Source organism: Canis lupus, chromosome 5, assembly GCF_011100685.1.
Source record: "Canis lupus familiaris isolate Mischka breed German Shepherd chromosome 5, alternate assembly UU_Cfam_GSD_1.0, whole genome shotgun sequence".
NCBI classification, from domain to species: domain Eukaryota; kingdom Metazoa; phylum Chordata; class Mammalia; order Carnivora; family Canidae; genus Canis; species Canis lupus.
The window spans coordinates 60,854,302-60,880,294 of NC_049226.1; the positions used below are offsets into that span (position 1 = coordinate 60,854,302).

At 46.5% G+C, this 25,993-nt stretch overlaps 1 protein-coding gene across 1 annotated transcript; it reads right to left on the bottom strand.

Moving 5' to 3' along the window:
• Positions 1 to 1,692: 1,692 nt before the first annotated feature.
• NOL9 (nucleolar protein 9) lies at positions 1,693 to 25,053 on the bottom strand. Its single transcript, XM_038537811.1, has 12 exons — positions 24,697 to 25,053; positions 23,715 to 23,934; positions 23,226 to 23,353; positions 19,134 to 19,269; positions 18,917 to 19,013; positions 18,273 to 18,370; positions 11,580 to 11,741; positions 11,094 to 11,391; positions 10,182 to 10,293; positions 6,725 to 6,902; positions 5,341 to 5,474; positions 1,693 to 4,743 (listed from the first exon to the last, which is right to left on the bottom strand). Exons 1-12 carry the CDS (start codon positions 25,051 to 25,053, stop codon positions 4,594 to 4,596), a joined length of 2,070 nt encoding a protein of 689 aa, XP_038393739.1. The 3' UTR covers positions 1,693 to 4,593.
• Positions 25,054 to 25,993: the final 940 nt, after the last annotated feature.

Consider the following 25,993-nt stretch of genomic DNA (forward strand, 5'->3'; position numbering starts at 1 on the left):
TCCACAATCTCAGTTCATTAACTTACCAGTTAACAAGGACAACAGTGCCCAGCTTGGCTCAGAGTAATTCTGCAAGCCTGGGGCTTGGGGGCCCTTCTGAGACCTGTCAAACCTCCTGTCTGAACAAAGAGGCAGAAGACGCTCACCAGTTCGTTGACAGGCTGAGCCAGCTGAGAGGGAGAGGCCCACACGCTTGCCCTAGGGCCTGGTGACACCCTGCCGGGCCCTCAAGCCACATGCTAGACCCACAGGTCTGCCCTCTGCCCAGCTGCAGACCCAACCAGAAGGCTTCTCCCAGACTCAGCACCAGGTTGAATTTCTCTGGCAGAAAACCACAGAGCTTTTGGCCCTGCCAACTCGCTTCGCCTCCGACGCAGGCCCCGACGCTAGTTTAACGTATGGACCTTGTGGCCACAGTTCACACCATTTCCTTGCTGGTGGTTTCCTCTCCGTGGATTTTCCACTCCTAAGTACCCATTTCCTCCCTGGAACAGACCCCATAGTGCTGCTTCTGTGAGAGCCTTCCGTTTCATGGAGGCAGTTCCATGAAGACCCTTGTCTCTCCCACCCCAACGGCCAGCAGCAGCCCCCTGGCTGGCCTCTTCACAAGAAGGGCTGAGACTTTGGTGGCTTCTCCCTGCCTGACAGGCGCTCACAGATCACTGAGCACCACGAGGGGCATCAGGGCCTGTTGCCACGGCGACCCCGGGCTTCCCGGCCTGGCCCAACAGCATCTGCCCACCGGCTCAGTTCTGTTTGCTGACTCCCCAACATTTGCTTACTCAGCTCCCAGCATTCCCAGATCGGACCTGCTGCCCCTCGCCTCCAAGTGGGTTTTTCGGCTGGCCCCCAGCCACCCTCTGCCCTCTTTCCCTGGCAGAGCCCTGGAAAGCTTTCAGCTTAGCAAAGCCTTGCTGAAGAGGCCCCCGTGTGTCACGTGACTCCTTCCCCTTACAGCACAGACGGCTCCCATATTTATTTTAGCCACTGTTCAGGCTCCACTTGTGGGCCAAGGCTGGCTCCCTCTGCCAGGCCAGTGTGGGGAGAGCGAGGACGGGGCTGCTGAGTGAGCACTTGCTGAGACAGCTACAGGCACAGGCCGCAGGCTGGTTTTCCTCTTTTAATTGGAACTTCTCTGGCAGCAAAACTCTTCCTTCTAACACACTCTCAAAGACGGTACAGAAAGGACATAGCATTTTCTCTTAACTTACATCCTTGGGCCCAAACACAACTTAAACTTCCACTGCACTCAGTATTGCAATGAGGGGCGCCTGGGTACAAAGGAGGGGCTCCATTGGTGGAGCGACTGACGCTTGGTTTCAGCTCAGGTCTTGATCTCAGGGTCCTGGCATGGAGGCAAAATTGGGCCCTGCACTCAGCAGGGAGTCTGCTTGGGATTCTCTCCCCCCCCACCCCTCCCCTCTCTCATCTGTGTGTGTGTGTGTGTGTGTGTGCACATGCGCACTCCCTCTCTCTCTCAAAATAGTTATCTTTAAAAAATATATTGAAATGGAAAAGGGTACAAGCATCTGCTGGGGTTTCCTGTCATCCCTGCTCCGGCACCCAGATTCCACCTTCCAATGCTTTATTTTCACCAAAGTTTTTTTTTTGCCATGATTTATCCTAAATTTAAATAATTTCCCGGAAAAAAGATGATATATCTACACATGTAACATAAATCACACAATTAACTTCATGTTCTCAAAAAATATTTAATGACACAGAAGTTCCCTTGTTAAATGAAAAGAGCTGGATTAAAAAACTACACATAAGGCGGGACATCAATTTTATAAGACACACACATACAACTTAGAAAAACACCAGACAAGACTGCATCATGACACTGAGTGAATGCCCATGTGGTGGTGGGTCTTAAAGTTGTTTTTTACCCGAGTGAACCGTTCATACAATTTTAAAAGCAGTAAGTGAGGGTTTATGGAACTGCCAGGATCGGGTACTAATGGGAGACCCAGAACCTACTCCCCAGGTTGGCTGGAGAGACAACAGCACACTTGGCTGGAAAAATGCTTTGAGGGTAACCCTGCCCAGAGGCCAGACAAGGGAGAGGGATGTAGGTTTAAACATTTAGCTTCTTCTTCGACCCAGTGTAACTGTGAGGAATAGTCTTGGTCCCTGCTTTCTCACAGCTTACAATTCAACAAGAGACAGGGTACTGCTCCACCACATACAGACGAGCCTCACTTCCTCCCCACAGGCACTGACGAATGGCCACCATCCTGCCTTACAGATGACAACAGGCTGAATATCTCCCGCAAAGATACACGGCTGGCCAACTCCCAGCTCACAGAGCAAAGCCTGCTGCCTCCGCCACTCAACTGCCACATCCAAACCTGAAGGATAAAACTACCAAGTAGACACGGGACCCAGATCCCAGGTCTGGCAGGGAAGCAGCCCCCTGCCCCAGGGTCCCGGCCCAGGCCCCCTATCCCCACCCCGGGCCTCTTCCAGAGTGATAATCTCAAACATTCATGGCACCTGAAGGACCAGCTCAACGATCCTTCTCCCCTTTCTCTTGTTCCAGGCCATGCTGAGGGGCCACCACTTCCTGTCCCCAGGCCCAACTGGCCCTTGTTTACAAATGACCACCATCCAAGAATCTTGCTATTTATCTTCACATCTGTCTTTCCTATAAAGGAATCTCTTCTAAAGAACTGGCTTTAAAGAACCACAAAATCAGCAACTGGGGGTTTCAAGTTCTAAGTCATGTTATTTCTTTTTCTTAAAATATGCACATACTGCTTTGGAAATCACACACACACAAATGTCTGAGTTTTTGTTAAGAATACCTCAAGTGTAGAACTTACCACCATATTCTGAACCAAAGGACTGTAGAAATGACAAAAAGCCCAAACTGCTGACATTGACAATCACAGGGACAGACATCTAGGGTGGATGGCATCACTGTGGGTGTGAGCAGGCCCACGGAGCTGGCTACACAGCTGAGTCTCCAGGATGTCTGAGCCCTCCAAGGAGTCTCAGGCAGGCTCCCCGGCAGGCTCTGGGGCCACGGGACCGAGGGCCGGCAGCTCCCTCTAGTGGCAATGCCTACTTTCTCCTGAAGAGCAGCAGGCGGTAAGGGAAAAGCCAAGCCTTTGTTTCCTGGAGTGCAGGTGCCAGGGCATCAACTGTCATTCCTCCTGAGACCTGCTGCCCAGGACCCATAGTGAGCATCACTGTGAAGACACAAGGAACTAGGGAAGAAGGCAAAATGCTGGTAATGGCAGATTGTCTGTCAAAGTTCTTGGCAAGACCAAGACAGAAAGCACGCACAAGGTAAACTTAGATATAACTAAGACCCAATGAAGTCAGGCCCTAAACTGTCTCCAGAGAATCAAAACCACCCCTGGAGGGTGGCACAGTTCCAGGGAGAGCATGTAAGGGTGGAGGGGCCACTGTAAGAATCAGGACAACAACCAACGGTTTAAATGAACATAGATGTTAAAACCCACATCCAAATAACCGGCCTTCCACATCATCTGTAGAAAGCTGAACCCACAAGACCAGTTTGAAAAGCTACCTCAGTAAGACTTTCACAGACTGAAATGCACAAATGATGTGATCTAATCAGATACCCTTGTTTACCAAAACCACTTCCAACCTAGAGGATCAAGAATTGCGACAATCAGGGAGAAGACGAAGAATGGATTTCCACCACCTTCCCAGAAGCCATCGGGAGAATGGCTTCATCATCCCGTCTCCCCTGGAGGAGGCACTGGATGGCGCAGAGTTGTCCTTATGTGCAAGATCCGGTCCAGCCACCAAAGACGAGATGTAGCTCTCCACGAGCTGCTCGGCCAGTCCTTTTTCCAAACAGCCTGGTGTCCAGCTCTGCCACGCTATGTCTTCAATCCCCAATGAGAAGTCAATTAGGACACAGCTAGTTTTACAGAGACCACGGCAAAGGTTTCCTAAATTTGAGAGCAATATTTTCCAGCATAAAGTCATAGATGAAAAAACCCAAAACACGAAGGGCTCTTGAGTCCAAAGTTTTTATCTAATTAAACCTTGATTAATTACACCAAACAAACCAAATGTGATCCTTTCACACCAGACCGAGTGAATGAAAGAGAGTGTGGACCGGAGATGAGCACAACCACGGGCGGACCCTGCTGCTGGGACCTCCTTCCCATTTGCCATCGCTGGGCAAGGACCGGGGAGCCCCCGCACCAGTCTGCTTGTGACCCCGCTGGCCAAGCCTCCCTTCCTCTTTGGTAGATTCTTAAGGACCCAGTTTCCCTATTTTTATCCAGATTCCAACCACCAGGTGCTTGAAGAGCTTTGTGAGGAATCAACTGTGTTCTCTGCTTTAATGGTGTACAAACGTCCCCCTGCTGCTTTAACCCTTTGGAAAAGAAAACAGTCAGTATGAAGAACCATACAGAACACCAGGGCAAAACTCTAGGTCACGTAGCTTTTAAGAGTTAAATTTACTCTAGATCCACGAGGTACATGGGAAACGCTGTTGGCTACTTTAGGGCACCGTTCCCCATCCTCGCCATCAGTCTGATGGCAGGCTGCAGACGAAGTCCAGTTTTCAGGTAAAAGCTCCTTCCCTTACTAATAACGTCAGTGTCAGTTTATTCTTCGATAGAGTTTAGGTTTGGGGTGTACTTTCTCTTCACATGTCTCCTCAGTTTCTCTTGCTCCAATTTTCTCTGATGCTCCCGGAAGTTTAAAATTGTAATCTGTGGTGATGTAAGGTATTGTTCCTTCGAGCCCACGCTGAAACAGAAACATGAAGAGAATGAATGGAAATACCCCAAATTCTGCCAATTGGACTTGGTGGCATTTCCTTTCTTCCCCAGAAAATATTGTGAAAAGTGAGAGTCTGAGTAAGGTCCCCACACTCCTAAGACCTCTGGTCTCCCTTCCCACAGAGGGTCCACTTCCTACAACTAGCCCGTAACAAAGGTGACTGCCACCTTTCTGAATAATTCAAGTCCACAAACACATCAACCAGCACAAGAGTAAGAGGGAGTAGGTGCGTTTCTCCCTCAAACAAGGCTAGCAACTGAGATGTGAGGATCATCCAGCATCTCCGCAGTCTACCACATGGACGCCCTCAGCCAAGGACTCCCCATGACTTTGTCATGGGTATCCCCAGGAAGGAGTAATCCTGGGGAAGACCACCTCTGTTCTCTCCTCCCATAACCTACTTCTGGGATAAGGGCTCTACCATGGGGCTCCTGACTACCAATGATGGGAATTCATGGCCTTGGGCCTCTCAGGCCACTCTGATACTCCATTTGCCTTGTTGGGCCTCTCCACAATAACGTGTCCCTGTGACTCTCTCTGGCTTTCCTGAAGAGCGGCACTCACCTGGCTCTTGAAAACACAATGTGGAATGGAAATGGCTCCAACCAGCAGACAATTCACATTTCTTAGCTCTTCCGGGGGCACAGGAGTAAGGATATGGTAAAGCCTCTTCTCCATGTCGATCCCTCTACAAATTCCTTGAAGACACATAAAACACACACAAATAATCCCTTCTGGAAGATGTTATACCCCCCTAACACTAAGAATTATAGAACAGCTTTTAAAATAAGAGTTTCAACTGTGTTTTGCTCTGAAAATATGAAGTCCTTGGTCAAGAGTCATCAAATACCTCCATCTCTTAGAACCCTTCCCATTTTCAGCCATGAACAACCAAAGTGATCTACATGCAAAAGTCCTAGACTGTCTTAGGTAAGGCACACTCAGGCCAGGAAGAAAAGCCACTGTGCAGAACACAGAGACAACTCAATCTTTCCATTATCAATTCCTTCTTCATGTCTGTACCAGGTTACAATTTCTATGGAAACACTTTTTAGAAGTAGTCTCATGTAACTCAGAAACACGTATTTAATTATGTAAAGGTTTTGCTAATTTTGGGTTACATAGGTCCAGCACTTTTCCAGAATCATACCAACATTTATTGGCTTCCATGAGCCAGGGGGACAGGCAAAGGAGGAAGGGCCTGAAGCACTGCCAGGCCAATGGTGCTGGGCCTGAGTGATGGGAAGTACCAGGACGTGACATAGTCACAATGTCCTCAGATCACCCGACTATGCAAATTCCAGCAGAGAAGCAGTGGCTCAGACTGGCAGAGTAAGACAAGATGAGATTGGAGGAATCAGACATATTTTAGAAACGAGCTAGCAAACCTGCTAATGGGTTAGATATGTCAAATAAAGGGAAGGGGATACCAAGGTGGACCCAGGGGTCTGGTGCAAACACCAGAGTGAATCTTCCAAGGACTCTTCAGGCCTGGAACAGGAGATGGTGAGGGTGGGAGCAGATTTGGGGAGAAAAATCAGGACCTCAGTCATGGACCTAAGTCTCAGATGCCAGTGAGATATCCAAGTGGAGAAGTGTGCTGGTAACACGGGCTTAGAGCTCAGACACAGTTGTGCTACCGAGATCCTGTGGGAAGTCAGCCTAAAGATGGATCTAGGGGCCAGCAGGTGGACAGATGGCCTAGGGAAAACATGTCAAGTGACAGGAAGGCCATGACTAGGCCCTTAGGAATCCTAGATTTAGTTGGCAGGAGAAGCAGAGAAAATGCTACTTTCTTCCTGCCCACCAGCCCCCAGGCCCACTGTCTAGAAGCCAGAGACACTCCGACCACTCCAGCCAAGAGATAGCTACAAGGTCAACAAGACCAACCATATATGGTTGGAGATCAATTTCAGTAGGTATATAGACATGTTTTACTCTCACTCACCAAACCCCAAACAATCACAGATTGGAGTCTGGGCAAGTAGGATGGGCCCATTTGCGTATCCTCTGACATCATCCAGGATCTTGCAAAGACCAACCCAGCTGGCATTCACAGCATATAATATATGAGTAGGAGCGACATCAGCATGAATAATCCGGAGTGCAACCGCATTGAAAGGGACCTGGAAAATAAATTTGCATCTCCCTCTAGTAATTCTATTTGAGACGCCTTTTTTTTTTTTTTTTTTTTTTTTTAAAGATTGTATTTTTTATTCATGAGAGAGAGAGACAGAGACATAGGCAGAGGGAAGAGAAGCAGGCTCCATGCAAGGAGCCCGGTGCAGGACTCGATCCTGGGACTCTGGGATCATGCCCTGAGCCAAAGGCAGACGCTCAACCACTGAGACTCCCCAGGCGTCCCTGAAAGGCTACCTTTAATGTTTAAAAGTTGACTAGGCAGCCATCTAAAGCAATTTTGGCCAAACTGTCCACCAAAAAGTACCTAAACAGAACAGAAATGCTAATAAATACTGGTCAGTGTTTCACTATTTTAATAGAGAGAACCTAAGAAATTCATACTAAGTTCTTTGCCGGCCAACAATTGCTAAAAATCCAAACTAATACTTGGAATTTTCTTTTTTCTTTTCTTCTTTCTTCCTTTCCTTCCTTTCCTTTTTCTTTTTTTCCCTTCCTTCCTCCCTCCCTTCTTTCCTTCTTTTTTTAAAAATATTTTACTTATTTATTCATTAGAGACACACAAAGAGAGAGGCAGAGACACAGGCAGAGGGAGAAGCAGGCTCCACACAGGGAACCTGAAGTGGGACTCAATCCTGAGACTCCAGGATCACTACCTAAGCAAAAGGCAGACACTTAACCACTGAGCTACCCAGGCATCCCGACGCCTGGAATTTTCTAAAGACACACGTCTGAAGACACCCTAAATGCATTAAAGTCGAGGGGGACTGTGAAAACCCCAGTTGCTGAGAGGTCTTCTAATGTCAGAAAGCAAACCTCCGTTCAGTGAGAAAGAGCCTCCATCTATTCTCTATACAACATACTGAGTTAAGAAAAATGGACCAAACTCCAGGAGCACAAGATAAATACTGTGGAGCCCTGAACAACACGGGAGTTAGAGGCACTGATCCCCATCCAACGCAGTTGAAAATCGACAAATAACTTCTGACCCCCATCCTAAACTTAACTACTAAGAGCCTCCAGTTGATTAGAAACCCTCCAGATAACAAACAGACGACTAACACACACTCTGTATATTGGACGTATTACACACTGTATTCTCACAGGATGCTGGAGGAAAGAAAACGTTATTAAGAAAATCACAAGGAGTGCTCACTTCAGCAGCACATATACTAAGAAAATCACAAGGAAGAGTACATTTTACAACACAGGAATGACTCTATTTATCAAAAAAAGCCTCCGCGGGATCCCTGGGTGGCACAGCGGTTTGGCGCCTGCCTTTGGCCCAGGGCGCGATCCTGGAGACCCGGGATCGAATCCCACATCGGGCTCCCAGTGCATGGAGCCTGCTTCTTCCTCTGCCTGTGTCTCTGCCTCTCTCTCTCTCTCTGTGTGACTATCATAAATAAATAAAAATAAAATAAAATAAAAAGCCTCCGCATATAAGTGGACCCACACAGTTCAATCCAGTGTTGCTTAAAGGTCAACTCTGCCTTTAACATGTAACTCTTCATGTAATTTCCGATTTATAAAGTAGAAAAGTATTTTGTTATATTGCTTAGATTCCAAAAACAAACTTGAAATAGCAAAAGACAGATACAATTACAGTAGATAAGCTTCAAGTTCCATTATAGAGCATCTCTAAGTGAGTAAAAGACCCCACTGACCAAAACTTCAATTAACTGCTGGAGATTCTCCAGGGGAGATGAGCTCACCATCAGACCTGGGAGACATGTCCTTGTCGGCCAGGCCTAGAGCTCCTGCCTGAGGAGTGCCCCGCTGAGGTGTGACCTGAGTCCAGTGCCTCGACCTGCCTACAGTGCCCAGCTCCTAAGCTGTAAAAAGGGAATGAAAGAGCCTCTCCCTCACTGGGCTGCTGTGAAGGCTCCCTGCTGAGCAAGGAGCTGTTCCAGGTCAAGTGCACAGCACACACTGAGTGCTTAGTATGGACAGCAGATGGTAAACACTCTGGGCTCTGGTCCCAGGTCAAACTTTTACTAGGCACCTTGGGCAGGCTGACTTAGCATCCCTGACCTCAGTTCTAGCATCTGTAGAATGGGGTAATAACAAAGACATTCTGAGCAAAGAAGTTAACACAGGTTTAAGACAGAACAGAGGGTAAGGATTTAGGAAATGCCATCTATTGCTATTTTAATCTTTCATCATCTGGCATTCTAATATCATGGTAGTTTCTTTCCAAAATAATTCTAAGGAGCTTGGATTCCAAGATGCAAATATTCCAGTGCTAGAATCCACCTTTTTTTTTTTTTTAAAGATTTTATTATTTTTTTAAGATTTTATTTATCTGGGGTTCCTGGGTGGCTCAATCGGTGAAGCATCTACCTTTTGCTCCAGGTCATGATCTCAGGGTCCTGGAATCGAGCCCTGCATCGGACTCCCTGCTCAGCAGGGAATCTGCTTCTCCCTCTCCCTCTCTGCCCCTCCCCTGCTCATGCACAAGTACACACATGCATGCTCTTTTTAAAGATTTTATTTGACAGAGCGAGAGACCACAAGCAGAGGGAGCGGCAGGCAGAGGGATAGGGAGAAGCAGGCTCCCTGCTCAGCAGGGAGCCTGACACAAGACCCTGAGGTCATGACCTGAGCCAAAGGCAGACACTTAACTGACTGAGCCACCCAAGAGACCCTAGAATCCACTTTTGACAATATGAAATGCTTTCAAGAACAGTCTCTGGGAGGTGCCTGAGTGGCTCAGTTGGTTAAGTGTCTGATTCTTGATCTCAGCTCAGGTCATGATCTCAGAGTGGTGAGTTCAAGGCTGGCACTAGGCTCCGCACTGGGCTCCACAATGGGCATGGAGCCTACATGTAAAAAAATAATAATAAAATAAAGAAAAAAAAAAAAAAAAAAGAGTAGTCTCCAGATGCCAGGAGCCACTATGAACACTCAGTGAACCCACAGAACCATCCTGTGAGGTCGGGCACAGCCTCTGTTCTCCAAGTAAGACACGGTCTTACACGCTGCTACAAAGTGGAAGCACTAGAGCCGGACTGCCCAGGGCCACCTCTAGAATCAGACAGAACATTCCTAACCAGCACAGAAGTAGTCGTGGCCAACACAGGATAGCAGCTAGCTATGGGCACAAGCTCTCCTGTCTATGAGCTGAGGCAGTTACGGGCCCTAAACCACAGGGTGATTCTGAGGAAAGAGGAGTGAAGCGCTGTAAGGTGGCCAGAAGAGCCCAGGAAGCTGCTCGAGTGCTCGTTAAGTCAACAGAGACAATTCCTCATACGAGTTCAGGTTACCTGATAGGGTGTCAGACCATGTAAAGGACAAAGTGGTCGTGGCACTGGGGGCTGCAGCTGGCCAAGGTAACCTAGTACCGCCAAATCACGGAGAACTTTGTTATGTGACTCTCTGAAAAGTAAATTAGAATGAAGTAAGTAGAGATTTAACATTAGGAGCCCAATTCCCGCTCGGAAACAGAGTCCGTTAGTCATTACAAAGGTTATATGTAGTAAGAACACACATCCCTACTTCAACATCTGTAGACCCTGCCTTTCTATAAACCCACTGGAAAAACATGATACGTAAAGACTCCCCTTCAGTAAAAGCTCTTGGCAACCAGAGCTGAAGGCCACCTCTGGATATGGGTCTTCCTTAATTTATGATGGGGTTCCGTCCTCACACACCCACAAAAAAGTGAAAATATCTGAAGCTGGAAATGCCTTTAAGACACCTTGCCCACTTGAATTGTGCTTAGGATGCTCACATTAGCCTCAAGCTGGGCAGAATCACCTAACACAGAGCCCATGTTGGATGGGTGCAGAATGGTTGCTGTGTCTATTGCTCACCCAAATGGCTGACTGGGAGCTGAGGGTCACTGTCACCGCCCAGCATCAGGACAGAGTGTTGTATAGCATTCCGATTTCCCAGGAAAAGAACAAAATCCAAAGTACAGTGTCTACTGCATATATATTGCTTTAATACCATCATAAAGTTGAAAAATTCAAAATCATTCCATCTTAGGACGGGGCTGTCTCTGTTTCCATTGGGACAGTAACAGCTCAGAAAATAACAGATTCTCCTTCACGAACACAGGGCTGTGAGGAAAATTTGAAAAGTTGTGGAAGACTTATTCCTTTTAAGGAATTGAGGGCAGAAGGCCTTGTTAAACTGCAGAGAACCTCATTCTCCAGCCATGATGGTTTCATTACCTATTTCTTGGAGTTTTTCTAAATGTAAAGTCTGACTGGACGCATATCAGTTTATGTCCAGTGAACACAACTGGACTCTCCTTTTCTTCGTCAGCAAATTCCAAATTCTCCGTAAACTCTGCCAGTTGGAAACCTCTGTTTCTGACTCTGGACTTGCTCTTTGTGTACAGGCCGTCCATGTCATCCACATAGTCAGGGGTGAGGTTTGGCATGTATTTGCTCCGGCCAGAACTGAACTGAACAACATGGCTGGGAGACAGCAACCGGATGAGATCAATGAGAAGCAAAAGTCCTTTGTCTGTGAAGAAGAGGACACAGCAGTTGTGGCGCTAAAATGCAGTGACACATGCCTATGAGAAAATAGCACGGCTACTCGGAGACAAAGAATCAAAGAGTCTCCTAAAAATGGCTCAGCATTACTGCCTGAAGCGAAAAGTTTACTCATGCTGCCCCTCCTTTCTGCCAGATGTGCCTCCACAGGCTTACCTGACACCCAGCCCATCGTGTTGACGATAAGAGGGGACTCTCTCTTGTAGGAGCTGAATACATACTTTATTATCTCAATATAATTTTCATAGTTGTTTTTACAAGAAGGTTTCCCGTAATATACCATTTTCTGGGGTGTCCTCTGGTGGGTGAAAGGTGGTCCTAGGAAGATAAAGGTAAGAGTCTGAATCTGTGACTATTTAAAAGGAGGTGAGGGTTTTGCTTCAGCCATTTTCAGCGACAAAGATCCTTAAGGAAATCAAAGACCATCCTACCAGACCATCTCACCACTGGGAACAGCTGCATCCCATTTTCAGAAATCTAAGCTTTCCCGGCGCCTGGGTGGCTCAGTTGGTTGAGTGTCTATCTGGCTTAGGCTCAGGTCATGATCTCAGGGTCCTGGGATCTAGCCCTGCGTTGGGCTCCCTGTTCAGGGGGGAGCCTGCTTCTCCATCTACCTCTGACCCTCTCCCCACTTGTGTGTGTGCGCTCTCTCTCCTCTCTCAAATAAATAAAATTAAATTTAAAAATCTGAGCTTTGGGGATCCCTGGGTGGCGCAGCGGTTTAGCGCCTGCCTTTGGCCCAGGGCGCGATCCTGGAGACCCAGGATCAAATCCCACGTCAGGCTCCCGGTGCATGGAGCCTGCTTCTCCCTCTGCCTGTGTCTCTGCCTCTCTCTCTCTCTCTCACTGTGTGCCTATCATAAATAAATAAAAATTAAAAAAAAAAAATATCTGAGCTTTGGGATCCCTGGATGGCTCAGCGGTTTGGTGCCTGCCTTTGGCCCAGGGCACGATCCTGGAGTCCCGGGATCGAGTCCTGCATCAGGCTCCTGGCATGGAGCCAGCTTCTCCCTCTGCCTGTGTCTCTGCCTCTCCCTCTATCATCAATAAATAAATAAGTAAAATAAAAATAAAAATCTGAGCTTTCAGCTTAATACAAAGACATGTTATTTTTACTCTATTTTAATAAAGTTAATCTCAATTATGTCCTTATATGGCCATTCACTCAACAGACATTTACTGAGCACCTACAACACTGAGCATTGTTGTAGGTACTTAGGATACATCTGTGAACAAAACAAACCTCCCCATCCTTGCAGGCATGATGTTTTAATGAAAGGACAAATAAGAACAGCAGCAATGATGTGCTGGAACATAGCACTTACTACATCCCATGTATTTCACATGGAGTCTCTAATGTTCATAAGAACCCTACAAAGTAGGTAGTATTACTATCCCCATTTGTACAGAGGACGTAGATTAATTTGACCAAGGTCTCACAGTGAGTAGATACCAGCCAGGCTTGAACCTCAGGTAGCCCAGATCCAGAGTAGACACTCCTAATCGCAGCATGGATCCATCAAGCCTGAGACAACACCCCTCTCTGGTTGGGATCCAGAACCACTCAGCAGGCTGGTGACCAGAACCACATGGCAACACAGCAGGGTGAGAGCCCGGTTTCTGTGGTTGAGGCAAGGCCACCGGAGCCAAGGCTAGCGAGGCGCCCGCCAAAGGTGAATATGGGGATTGGGGCAGCCCACAACTGAGGAATGGCCTGCACAGCAGACAGACTGAACAAATACAAAGGAACTGAGTAAATACATAAATACATGGAGAATAATCATAGCCAGGGTTCTCATCATCAGAGAGGAAACTTATAAATATGGAAGGGGGAATGTGGAAGGGGGAAAGCTAACTAGAATAAACCTGGGGTGAAAGACTGGAATTGGAATGATGGCAGTAAACTCATGGCTCTTAATAAATACGGAACGTACATACAAAGAGAAAAAGAGGTAGTGTATATACACATATGTGTGTGTGTACATACATACACACGTATATGCATGTGTGGGTTTAAACAAGCATATGTTTCCTAGCTCTTCCACTGAGGGGATCTACAGTGACACCTTGAAGAAATAACACACCTAGTTACAGTCAGAGTGGAAAACACTTATCTTAACCAAATGAGCAGAGTTAACCTCTCTGGTAATAGGGCAAACCAATAGCTTGTTGATGGGATGCACAGAGAATACAGCATCACATCTCAGCCAAACCACAGGGACATTCGACAAACGTATTCTTCCAAACTGCCAAGGTCGTAAAAGAAAAGCTGAAGGGACTGCTCCAGACTGAAGACTAAAGATTTGCAAATACACACGGGACTCAGGCAGGTGGCTGGATGAACAAAGGAACAGCAGCATAACCATATCACTACCTTGACTCAGTGGCAGCATGATGATTACGTAATAGAGTGTCCTTGTTTGGGGAAACACCCGCTGAAATATTAAGGGGTGAAAGAGGAAAAGAAAAATAAATGGACTATAGAAAATGTAAAAGAAAACAATGAAACCACCTGGAGAGCAAAGTATAAACAATTAGTTTTGATAAAACTAAAAACAATATGAATGCCCTACTTATTGTCAAAAAGTCTGTTAAATCCACAATACATCCAGCAACCTAATCTATCATGTATCTTTTAAAAGTCAACTAAACAGGGGTGCGTGGGTGGCTCAGTTGGTTAAGCTTCTGCCTTCGGCTCAGATCCTGATTTCAGGGTCCTGGGATTGAGCCCCACAGCAGGCTTCCTGCTCAGCAGGAAGACTGCTTCTCCCTCTCCTTCTGCCTGGTGCCCCAACTACTTGTGCTCTCTCTCTCTCTCTCTCTCACATAAATGAATAAAATCTTTAAAAGTCAACTAAACAGGGATCCCTGGGTGGCGCAGCGGTTTGGCGCCTGCCTTTGGCCCAGGGCGCGATCCTGGAGACCCGGGATCGAATCCCACGTCGGGCTCCCGGTGCATGGAGCCTGCTTCTCCTTCTGCCTATGTCTCTGCCTCTCTCTCTCTCTCTCTCTCTCTCTCTCTGTGTGACTATCATAAATAAATAAAAATTAAAAAAAAAAAAAAAAAAAAAAGTCAACTAAACAAAAATCACACAAGTATCTCGACACAGAAAAAACACCTGACAAGGTCCAAAAGCCTTTCATGATACAACATTTCACACACCAGGGAGAGAAGCCCACTTCTTTAGCGTGACAAAGGCGAACAACAGAAAATCCACCACTGGCAGTGCACTTCTGCTGAAGTGCATTCCCTCTAGGATGAGGAAGGAGAAAGGGATGTTTCCCTCTATTCAGCACTGCACTGGAGGTCCCAGTCAGAGAGAGCTAGGAGACAAGAAAAAGTAATTAAAGGCATCCAGACCGGACAGGACGAGGTGAAACTACTTTTATTCACAGATGATGATCTTTTATATAAAAATTCTTAAAACATCCACAAAAGACCTACTGGAACTAATATAGGAATTCAGCAAATTTGCAGGGTACATGGTCAACGCACAAAAATCAGATGTTCCTATACACCAATAGTGAACTGGAAAAGGAAATTAGGAAAGCAATTGCATTCATGGTAATAGCTCAAAGAATTCAATCTTCAGGAATGAATCCAACCAAGTAAAAGACTTGTATACGAAAACCACAAAACATTGCTGAAAGAAATTTATGAAGACTTAAGAAACTGGAAAGAGGGCACCTGGGTGACTCAGTGGTTGAGCATCTGCCTTTGGCTCAGGTCGTGATCTTGGGAGTCCTGGGACTGGGTCCCGCATGAAGCTCCCCTGCAGGGAGCCTGCCTCCCCCTCTGTCTATGTCTCTGCGTCTCTCATAAATAAACAAATAGAAACTTAAAAAAAAAAAAAAAAAGAAACTGGAAAGATATCCTGTGTTCACATATAGGAAGATTTATCATTATTGAGATGTGTCACCCAAGGTGATCTACACATTCAATCAATGCAATCCCTACCAAAATTCAACAGCCTTTTCACAGAAATGGAAAAGCCGATCCTCAAATTCATACAGGATTGCAAGGGTACTACCAAACAGCCAAAAACAATCTTGAAAAAGAATGAATAGGGACTCCTATTCCTCCACTGCCATGGAACTGGCATAGATAGACACATAGGTCAATGGAATAAAACAGGAAGCCCAGAAATAAGCCCTCATATGTATGATCAAATACTTCACCACAAGATAAATTAACAAATACTTTACCACAAGGGTGCCAAGACCATTCAATGGGGGAGGGACAGTCTTCAACAAATAAACTGGACACCCACAATGAAAAGAGTGATGCTGGATGTTGTCCTTATATCATATACAAAAATTAATTCAAGGGACGCCTGGGTGGCTCAGCAGTTGAGCGTCTGCCTTGGGCTCAGGGCATGATCCCGCAGTCCCAGGACTGAGTCCCACATCGGGTTCCCTGTGTGGAGCTTGCTTCTCCCTCTGCCTATGTCTCTGCCTCTCTCTCTCTCTCTCGGTCTCTCATGAATATATAAATAAAATCTTTAAAAAAAATTAATTCAGAATGGACCAAAGACAAATATAAAAGCTAAACAACAGGTGGCTCAGCGGTTTGGCGCCTGCCTTTGGCCCAGGGCGCGATCCTGGAGTCCCGGGATCGAGTCCCGGCACGGAGCCTGCTTCTCCCTCCTCCTGTGTCTCTGCCTCTCTCTCTCTCTCTCTATCATAAATAAATAAATAAATCTTAAAAAAAAAAAAAAACTCCAACAACATTAGAGAAAATCTTTATGACATTGGACTTAGCAACGACATTGTGGACATGACATCAAGAGAATATCAACAAAAGAAAAATTAATGTGGATTTCATAAAAATTAAGAACTTTTATTGTGGGAATCCCTGGGTGGCTCAGCGGTTTAACGCCTGCCTTCAGCCCAGGGTGTGATCCTGGGGTCCTGGGATTGAGTCCCGCATCAGGCTCCCTGCATGGAGCCTGCTTCTCCCTCTGTCTGTGTCTCTGCCTGTGTATGTATGTCTCTCTCTAATGAATAAATAAATAAAATCTTAAAAAAATAATAAAGTAGATAATTAAAAAAAAAGAACTTTTATTGTATTGAAGGACACAGTCAAGAAAATGGAAAGAAAATGTTGAGGAGGGATCCCTGGGTGGCGCAGCGGTTTGGCGCCTGCCTTTGGCCCAGGGCGTGATCCCGGAGACCCGGGATCGAATCCCACATCGGGCTCCCGGTGCATGGAGCCTGCTTCTCCCTCTGCCTGTGTCTCTGCCTCCCTCTCTCTCTCTCTGTAACTATCATAAAAAAAAAAAAAAAAGAAAGAAAATGTTGAGGATGGGAGAAAATGTTTGCAAATCATTTATCTGACAAGAGATTAACATCTATAGAACATATAGAAAGAACTCTTAAAACTCAGTAATAGCACAATTCAAAAATGGGCAAAGAACTTGAACAGACATTTCTCCAAAGATCTAAAAAGGCCAAAAAGCACAGGAACAGAAGCTCATCAGGGAAATGCAAATCAAAACCACACTGAGTTACCACTGCACACCCAACAGGATGGCTATAATCAAGATGACAAGATGAGGAGAAAGAAGAGCCCTGTGCATTGCCAATGGGGATGCAAAATGCATCCGCTGTGAAAAACAGGCTGACAGTTAAACATGGCATTACCATATGACCCAGCAATTCCACTTCTAGTGTATATCTCAAAGAACTAAAAGCAGGGACCAGCCCAGATATCTGTATGCTGATGTTCACAGCAGCACTACTCCCAATATCCAGAAAGTGGAAATAATCCAACTGTCCATCAGCAGCTGAATGTATAAACAAAATGTGATACATGTATATAATGGACTGATACCCACAAAAAGGAAATTAATCTTGATTATCTGCTACAATATGGACATTATCTTAAACCATTATGCTTGGGGGAGGGGTGAAACAGGTGATGGGGATGAAGGAGCACACTTGTGAGGAGTACAAGGTGATACAAGGAAGTGTTGGATCACCATATTGTACACCTAAAACTAATAAAACACTGTGTTAATCAACTGGATTAAAATAAAAACACTTAAAAAATAAAAAGAAAAAAATTATGCTTAGTGAGAAAAAACAAACACAAGACAAATATTGTTTTCACTTATATGAAGGACCTGGAACAGGCAAATTGACAGGCAGAGTGGAACAGAGGTTCCCAGGAGCTGGAAGGCGAGCAGGAGGAACAAGTGTTCTTTAATGGGGACAGCGGTTCAGTTGGGGAGGAAGAAAGCTTTGGATATGGACAGTGGTGATGGGCATGTAACACCTCGAACGCACGTAATGTCACTGAATTGGACACGTATCAATGGTTAAAACAGTAAATATCACCTTGTACATATCTTACTATTAAAAAAACGTTAACATGGGACTTTGGTTTGGATTCTGAACCAGAAAAAGTACATCAGTAAGATAACTGATGGAAAAAAAAAAAAAGTAAGATAACTGAATGCATTTTGAGTAAAATCCATAGATTAGCTAACAGTATTGTGTCAACGTCACTTCATCATCATACAGGTTCATAGAAGAGGGAATACCGTATGAAGGTGTGTTTCTAATTCACACAAAACTAAATGGCTATCGGTTCTGCTTACCATAATGGAACTTGGTCTGGGGATGTTCACTCCCATTTTGTTTTTTCTAATTTTTATTGATTTTTACCTAAATTGTTTTACAAAGGCTCCATGCCCAATGTGGGGTTTGAACTCACGACCCTGAGACCAAAAGCTGTGTGCTCCACTGACTGAGCCAGTCAGGTGCTCCTTATAGTTTCTGAATTTTTTGTATCATTATATTTGAGTTTTATGAAACCAAGACATGAAAGAAATGTATAATACATACCTAAAATCGGTTCTGTAATATTAAGTAAAGAAATGCATCCTGGAGGCGTAAATTCTGTCTGTCCCAGATCACATTCCAAGTAGTCAATGCAGGAAATACTAAAATATTGAAAAAAATAAAGAAAATCTCAACTAACTTTAATTTTGTCAAAAAATAAATCAGATATTACAGACTTCATGCAATACATAGGCATAATCCACCCTATGTAGTCTTTTAGGTAGAATGCTCCAAAGACAGCCATCAATATAAAAAAAATGTTGAAAGAAAATATGATGCAGGTGTGGTCATGGTGTCCATTCACAGTGTGGATACAACTTCGTCTTTCCTAATACCTGATCTTTAAAATGCCATAGAATTGCTCCCTACTCTGAACCTCTGGGTATGGACAAACAGACCAGGTGATTCCTGCACATTAATTGATAAGCACAATCAGGACACCCCGAGAGGCCGCTGTGCCACACTACGAAACACAGCCTAACAGAGAGTGCAGCTTTGCACAGACTTGTAGATAATCTGTATTTAGAAGTCAAATGCATTCCCATCTAGTTTCTTTTTTTTTTTCCCGTCTAGTTTCTTAAATCAAAAATCCTATCTCATTACCCAAATCTAATAATACATCTAAACAAAAATAAAAACACTTTTACCTATTTAATAACTGGTTAATCAGGTATCTATTAAATGTTGACTTTCCAACATCCTGAGAGCCACAAACCAGAATGACAGGGCAGCCGTCTACTTCTTCTGGAAACAAAACAAACATTGATGCCTCAAATTAGCAACCTTCTTTAGGGCTCTACATGTACATTGTAATCTTAAGGCCCTGGGGGATTAACACTCCCTTTATCACCACATATCACTCACCACAGGACACGGTAACCAACTCCTCCAAGGCCGACAACACACTCTCAGTCAAACGAAGGCCATTTTTCTTCTTCTCCCTTTTAATGCCAACAGATCTCAGGGCTAAATGTTCAGAGTTAATCTGGAATGTTGGACTCTGAAATTAACAATTTAAAAATGTTTTAAGAAAACGTGAAAACAAGTGCACAGTCTTCCTCTGGTGCTAAATTAGTAAACTTCAAATAGTTGTGCGAGCTATGAAAGATAAATCTGAGTCCCCCTCTTACCCCAGCAGCCATCCCTTCAAAGAGTCTCATCAGCTATTCTATAGTAGTCTGTACCTGTCCTGGCTGACACTTCCTTTCAAGCTGCCATCACCTCTGTAGGAGACCCCACAGGAAAGGAAAGTGTGCAAATTCAATTCAACAGAAGACCACTGCTGTTGAACAGGTTGGTGATACAGAACGAAATCAGGACGGCATCCTTAGACATAAAGTAAAAAGACAACCAACAGAGCTGAAACAATGTGGAAAACAGGCCCACTAAGTCCACTGGCGCTCCAGCAGAAGTACCAGGAAACCACCGACACAACCCAAGGAATGGAGGAACAGGCCCTCACTGGAGCCTCAGAGGAAACAAGGCCTCCGTAGTGAAGACAATCAAGGCAGAGACCCATCCATGATCATATACTCATGCAATTCATCAACCCCAGGATAAAGACATCATAGAAGAATCAGTGTGGTGTGTGACTTCCTAACAGCAACACTGGATTCTAGAATACAGTGGCACAAGGTCTCCAAGGAAAACTATACTGTGTTCAACTATCAATCATGGATGTCAAAATAAGAATATCTTATGTACCTTAAAATCAGATCATATAAAGTTCACTATCTGCCTTGTATGAAAAAATAACCCTAGGATGTACTGACACACAGTGGGGGAGGGAAATTACAGCATAGGAAGAGGAGGAGCATAAGGAATACAACAGTGGTGATGAAATCCCAGAAAACAAATAAATAGAGTTAAAATGAATGAAAACAAGGGAGCCTGGGTAGCTCAGTCAGTTAAACGTCTGCCTTTGGCTCAAGTCATGATCCCAGAATCCTGGGATCAAGCCCTGCATCAGGCTCCCTGTTCTACAGGCAGTCTGCTTCTCTCTCTCCCTCTGCCTCTCCCCTGGCTTGTGCTTGCTCTCTCAAAGTAGTAAATAAAATCTTAAAAAAATGAATGAAAACATCCGGGATCCCTGGGTGGCGCAGCTGTTTAGCGCCTGCCTTTGGCCCAGGGCGTGATCCTGGAGACCCGGGATCGAATCCCACGTCGGGCTCCCAGTGCATGGAGCCTGCTTCTCCCTCTGCCTATGTCTCTGCCTCTCTCTCTGTGTGACTATCATAAATAAATAAAAATTTAAAAAAAAAAAAAAAAAAAAAAAATGAATGAAAACAGATTATCAAGGTATTTAGAGGGCAGCCCTGGTGGCGCAGTGGTTTAGCGCCGCCTGCAGCCCGGGGTGTGATCCTGGAGACCCAGAATCGAGTCCCGCATCGGGCTCCTTGCATGGAACCTGCTTCTCCCTCTGCCTGTGTCTCTGCGCCTCTCTCTCTCTCTCTCTCTCTGTGTCTCTCATGAATAAATAAATAAAATCTTAAAAAAAAAAAAAATCAAGGTATTTAGAATTTTCCCTTGCAAGAGGCAAAGGCTTGATAACACAAGGTTCCCATTTCCTTTTCCATGGCCCTCATCCAGCTACTGAGTCTGCACTAGATTAAACGGAGGTCATCACAAAAGTCCACTGACTGTCCTGTGCTCATTGCATGGCCTCTCCTCTCACTTCTAACCTCTGACACCTGCCACTTAGCTACTCCCACTGAGCTATGGCCCTGATCTATTTCCTGGAGGGGATGAGACCATCAAAGGAGAACTTCTGGGACACCTGGGTGGCTCAGTGGTTAAGCACCTGCCTTTGGCTCAGGGCATGATCCTGGGGTCCCAGGATCGAGTCCCATATTGGGCTCCCTGCATGCAGCCTGCCTCTCTCTCTGCCTATGTCTCTGCCTTTCTCTCTGTGTATCTCTCATGAATAAATAAATAAAAATATTTTTTAAAGTAAAAAAAAAAAAGAGAGAGAGAACTTCTGCGTGGGCCAGCTACTCCAGGTGAACTGCCACTGCTCTCAAGGCTGACTCCTCCCTACAGACACCAGAGCCAGAAGCTCCCCTTCTGCAGCCTCATTTCCACCATTACCTCCCTCCCTGCACTGGATCATTCCTACCTGCTGTGTTCAAACATGCACTGGTTTTTTTTTTTTTTTCCTGCATCTTAACAAAAAACAAAACTCTGACCACACTTCTCCAATCACAAAAGCAAAATTCCTTCCCTTAAACCCTGGAATTCCTCCTCCCTAGGCTCTTGACCCTAATCCGGTCAGGCTATCCCCAAGCAGTCTACTGCAACTGCGCCTGTCCAGATCAGACTCCTACCTCCCAGGCTCCATTCTTGGGACCAACCTACCAACAGCAGCAAGTGACACAACTGTTCACTTCCAGCTCCTCTGAAGACTTCCTGATCACACTCACCTGGTTTTTCTCTAACATCAGTGACTCCTCTGATGTCTCTGACATCAGAGACAGTCTCTGCTGCTCCCTCATCCAGACCTCTTCTTGGGAGTGCCAAAAGCCTCAGACTTTGAACTCCCCTGTTTCTCTGTATCAACTCCCTTGGTGTTATTATCCCATCTCATGGCTTGTGTGCCATTCTGCTGAAAGCTCCCAATTCCAGACTCATATATTCAACTGTCCACCTGACATCTCCAATGGAATGTCTAACAGGCATCTCAAGGTTAACAACTAAATCTGCTCCTCCTGTAGTATCCCCATCTCAATAACTATAAGCATCCAAAAGCATGTTATTCCTTGGTTTTTCCTCATACCTCGAATCCAGTCAGCCTGATAATCCTACAGATTAGGCTCAATTTCCGGCTCACAGGAGACAATTATAGCAACAGAACATGACTTAAAGAAATTAATAACATGCGGACGCCTGGGTGGCTCAGTGGTTGAGCGCCTGCCTTTGGCTCAGGGCATGATCCCAGGGTCCTGGGATTGAGTCCCACATCGAGCTCCCTGCAGGGAGCCTACTTCTCCCTCTGCCTATGTCTGCCTCTCTCCGTGTATCTTTCATGAATAAATAAAATCTTAAAAAAAAAAATTAGTAACATGGTCAGCAAAAATTTGGAGAAAGAAATGGGAGAAAGTATAAGCTTACTGAAGTATGCTTATAGAGAAAATTTATACCGTCTCAAGTTAATAAATCAGAATAAAAATGTAACCATTTTAAAAAAATTCCAAAAGGCAGAGCACCTGGCTGGCTCAGTCAGTAGTGCACGCAACTCTTGATCTTCGGGTCGAGTTCAAGCCCCACGTTGAGGGGTAGATTGTACTTAGAGTTAAAAAAAAATCTTTTGGGGGGAGCGCCTGGTGGTCTCAGCTGCTTAAGTATCTGCCTTCAGCTCAGGTCATGATCCAGGGTCCTGAGATCGAGCCCCAAGTTGCCCTACATAGGGCTTCCTGCTCAGCAGGGAGCCTGCTTCTCCCCCTTCCTCCCTCCCCACTCATGCATGCTTGCTCTCTCAAATAAATAAAATCTTAAAAAAAAAAAACTGGAAAAAACATAAATTAAAAATTCCAAAAGGCATTTAACCACCTACAATATGAAAGGATGAAAGGGGGGAATACAACTAACGAGGATGGGATCCCTCGGTGCTTCAGCGGTTTAGTGCTTGCCTTCAGGCCAGGGCGTGATCCTGGAGTCCTGGGATCCAGGCCCACATTGGGCTCCCTGCATGGAGCCTGCTTCTCCCTCTGCTTGTGTCTCTGCCTCTCTCCCTCTCTCTGTATGTCTTTCGTGAATAAATAAATAAAATCTTTTAAAAATTAAAAAACTAATGAGGAAAGGGAGATAGCATTTTCTATGCTATTTTGCAGTGCACACATGTGACACTGTGCACAACCCACAACACAACAAACTGATCTTCCAAGGGAGCTCCTACAGTCATCTGACATGACTGTTCTGGTGAAAGTAATTAGCAAAACTCTGAATGAAAACTGGCTCTACCTCTTGTACGAAAACGTAAGATAAACCTGGATGGCTGACTAAGAAGTTCACAGTGGAGGTTTTCAGTTGTTCTAGCATCACAATGGAACACAGAGGAGAAAAGTTCTTCATCAACCAGCATCTGTCATCTGTAAAGAGAAAAGTAACTCCATGAAATTCTACATTATTTAGGACTACCTTCTCAGCTGAACGGTCCACTTTTTGAGAGCAGGACTTACGTTTGAAAACTTTCTTCAGGAAACCGTATCACATACTAGGAACACACCTGGATGGAGATATCAATCCAGGTTTGCTTTTGCTATACACTAGGTATGTGGCCCTGAGCAATTTTTCTCATTTGTAAAATGGTGAAAACAAATTTGAATCACAGGACCGTCATGAGGGTTTAAATAGACACAAAAAACCGCAATGTCTAGGCAGTAGGAATATCTAAAAACATCAGCCTTATTATAGTACACCTTCAGTAAATTATCCAGCTATTTTCCTTACCCCGACTAAGGTGAGATCTGAGCAAAGTTCGGGCTTCTCTTTTCATCTCCTTCTTGCTTTTCTCAGGCATGGAATAATGAACTGCATTGATAGCCAAGCGAGAGTGGGTGTAGGCAGAGAAGACCTCTTGGGCTGGCTGGCCTTGGCTAATGGTAAAACCAAACACCTGCACCTGGCCATAGAGGCAAGTCACACGGCAGATCCCGCTAAAAGTAAAACCCTAGCAAAGAAAGAAAAAAGATACAACATTACAAATTCTGTTACAAGTTTTCTGAACTTTCTTCTACTTCTTTTAAGATAAACTCTATGCCCAATTTCAGACTGGAAGTGACAACGTGAGATCAAGAGTAGCATGCTCCACCCACTGAGCCAGCCAGGCACCACCCCCCCTCTTCTTTTTTAAGTTTTCTAAATTCTTAATTGCTTTTCACATATCAAAGGGGGGGGGGAGTTTCCAAGTCACAGTACATTGCACTAGGTGACCATCAGGTACTTACTACCTTTAACCCAATTTCCTCTGCCAGGGCAGCTAGAGAGACGGCTGGTGTACAGACGCAGGAAGGACAGGGGGTCCCATGCACTGGGCTCCGCTGTCCTCACGACCCCCACCTGTACCAAGGCCCACGGCCAGCCAAGTTTCTCGCACTCCTGGTTCTCACTTTCCTCCCGCCCTGGAGGAAGGAGAGCACGCCCCGCCGCCGGGCTGCCTGGTTCAGCACCAGTTCTGCCGTTGCCGTACACCTTCGGCAAGGTGCCTACGCTACACCTCAGCGTCCTCGCCCGTAAACATCCACGGAACTAAAGGCAAGGACTCCAGAGAGTTGAGCGCGTCGAGAGGGTCCGCGGCCCTGCTGGCAGGTCTAAGCACCCAGCGGTCGCGTCGCTCGGCAGCCCAGGGCCCCCCGGGAGGTCCCGGCGTCCCCGCTCCGCACGCCGGCGGCCGGGTCTTCTCAGGGGCTGCGGCTCCTCCGGCGCGACCCACCTGCTCCAGCGGCAGCAGCAGCAGCGCGCGGCCCGGGCCGGCCGGCCGCACGGGGGGGATGGGGAGGGTGGCGGGGCCGCTCGCGGCGGGGGGCGCGGCCGGGGCGGGGCGGGGGGCCTCGGGCTTGGGCCTTCGGGCCACCGCGCGCGGCACCGGGCAGCCGCTCTCCCGCCAGTCCGCGCCGGCCGCCTCGGCCTGCAGCAGCCGCCGCCGCAGGCGCCTCCGGCCGCACCAACGCAGCGTCCCGAGCCGGCGGCGGGGCCGGCGGCTGAGGACGAGCGGCGTCCGAGCCTTGCGGGCCCGCAGCCACGTGGAGCGGAAGGGACCCCGCTTGGGCAGCACCTGCGAGTCCGCCATGCTGGCCCCGGCGCCTGCCGCACGAGAATCTCGCGAGATCCAGTCGCTCCGCTCCGCGGCGGTCGGGCGGCTGCAAGAAGGGGCCTGGGAGCCGCGTGCGCCCTCTGCCGGCCGCCCCGGCAACGCACCTGGCCTCCGCCGGCCCCTCGGAGGCTCCCGCCGGCCCGGGGGCTTGAGAGGCAGCGGCCTTGGCCACACCCGGCCGGCCGGCCCTTCGAGGGCCCCATTTACATTATGCAAAAACCCCACCCGGGCCAGATACCCCACCGTGAGTCCTGGGCCACCTCTCCGGAAATCCACTTGGAATTTTTTTTTTCTTGCAGAAAAAGACCCAGGATTGGCAGTTTAAGCAAAACCGGTCTATTTGCATACTGTGTTTGCATGCAGTTGTCTTTGAGTTGAAGGGAGCCACCCTGGATAACAAGACAAACCCACAGTGATTCACTCAAAATTTCAGTGTCAGAAAACTGAGGACTGGGACCACATCAACTCAAAGCCATGTCTCATTTGGTAAACTGAGGCCCAAGTAAAAGGTTCTAAAACCCACAGCTCCCTCCACCTTCTATCCCCTGGAGAAGCTGTGTCCCTGCCTCCTTTCTCTGACCACCGTCCCCCAAAATGCCAGGGCTCCCTTTCTTTCTTTTAAGTAGACTCCACACCCAGGTTGGAGCCCAGCGCTGGGCTTTCACTCAAGACCCTGAGGTCAAGGGATCCCTGGGTGGCGCAGCGGTTTAGCGCCTACCTTTGGCCCAGGGCGCGATCCTGGAGACCCGGGATCGAATCCCACGTCGGGCTCCTGGTGCATGGAGCCTGCTTCTCTCTCTGCCTCTCTCTCTCTCTCTCTCTCTCTGTGACTACCATAAATAAATAAAACATATTAAAAAAAATTAAAAAAAAAAAAAAAGACCCTGAGGTCAAGACCTGAGCCAAGGTGGAGTCA

Excerpts from the sequence above, each read along its gene's own strand:
- NOL9 (XM_038537811.1), bottom strand. The coding sequence starts at position 25,053 with ATGGCGGACTCGCAGGTGCTGCCCAAGCGGGGTCCCTTCCGCTCCACG. Across the intron at positions 11,742-18,272 it reads TATTACAGAACCGATTTTAG|GACCACCTTTCACCCACCAG; the intron begins GTATGTATTATA and ends TTATCTTCCTAG. Across the intron at positions 11,392-11,579 it reads CACGATGGGCTGGGTGTCAG|ACAAAGGACTTTTGCTTCTC; the intron begins GTAAGCCTGTGG and ends TCTTCTTCACAG.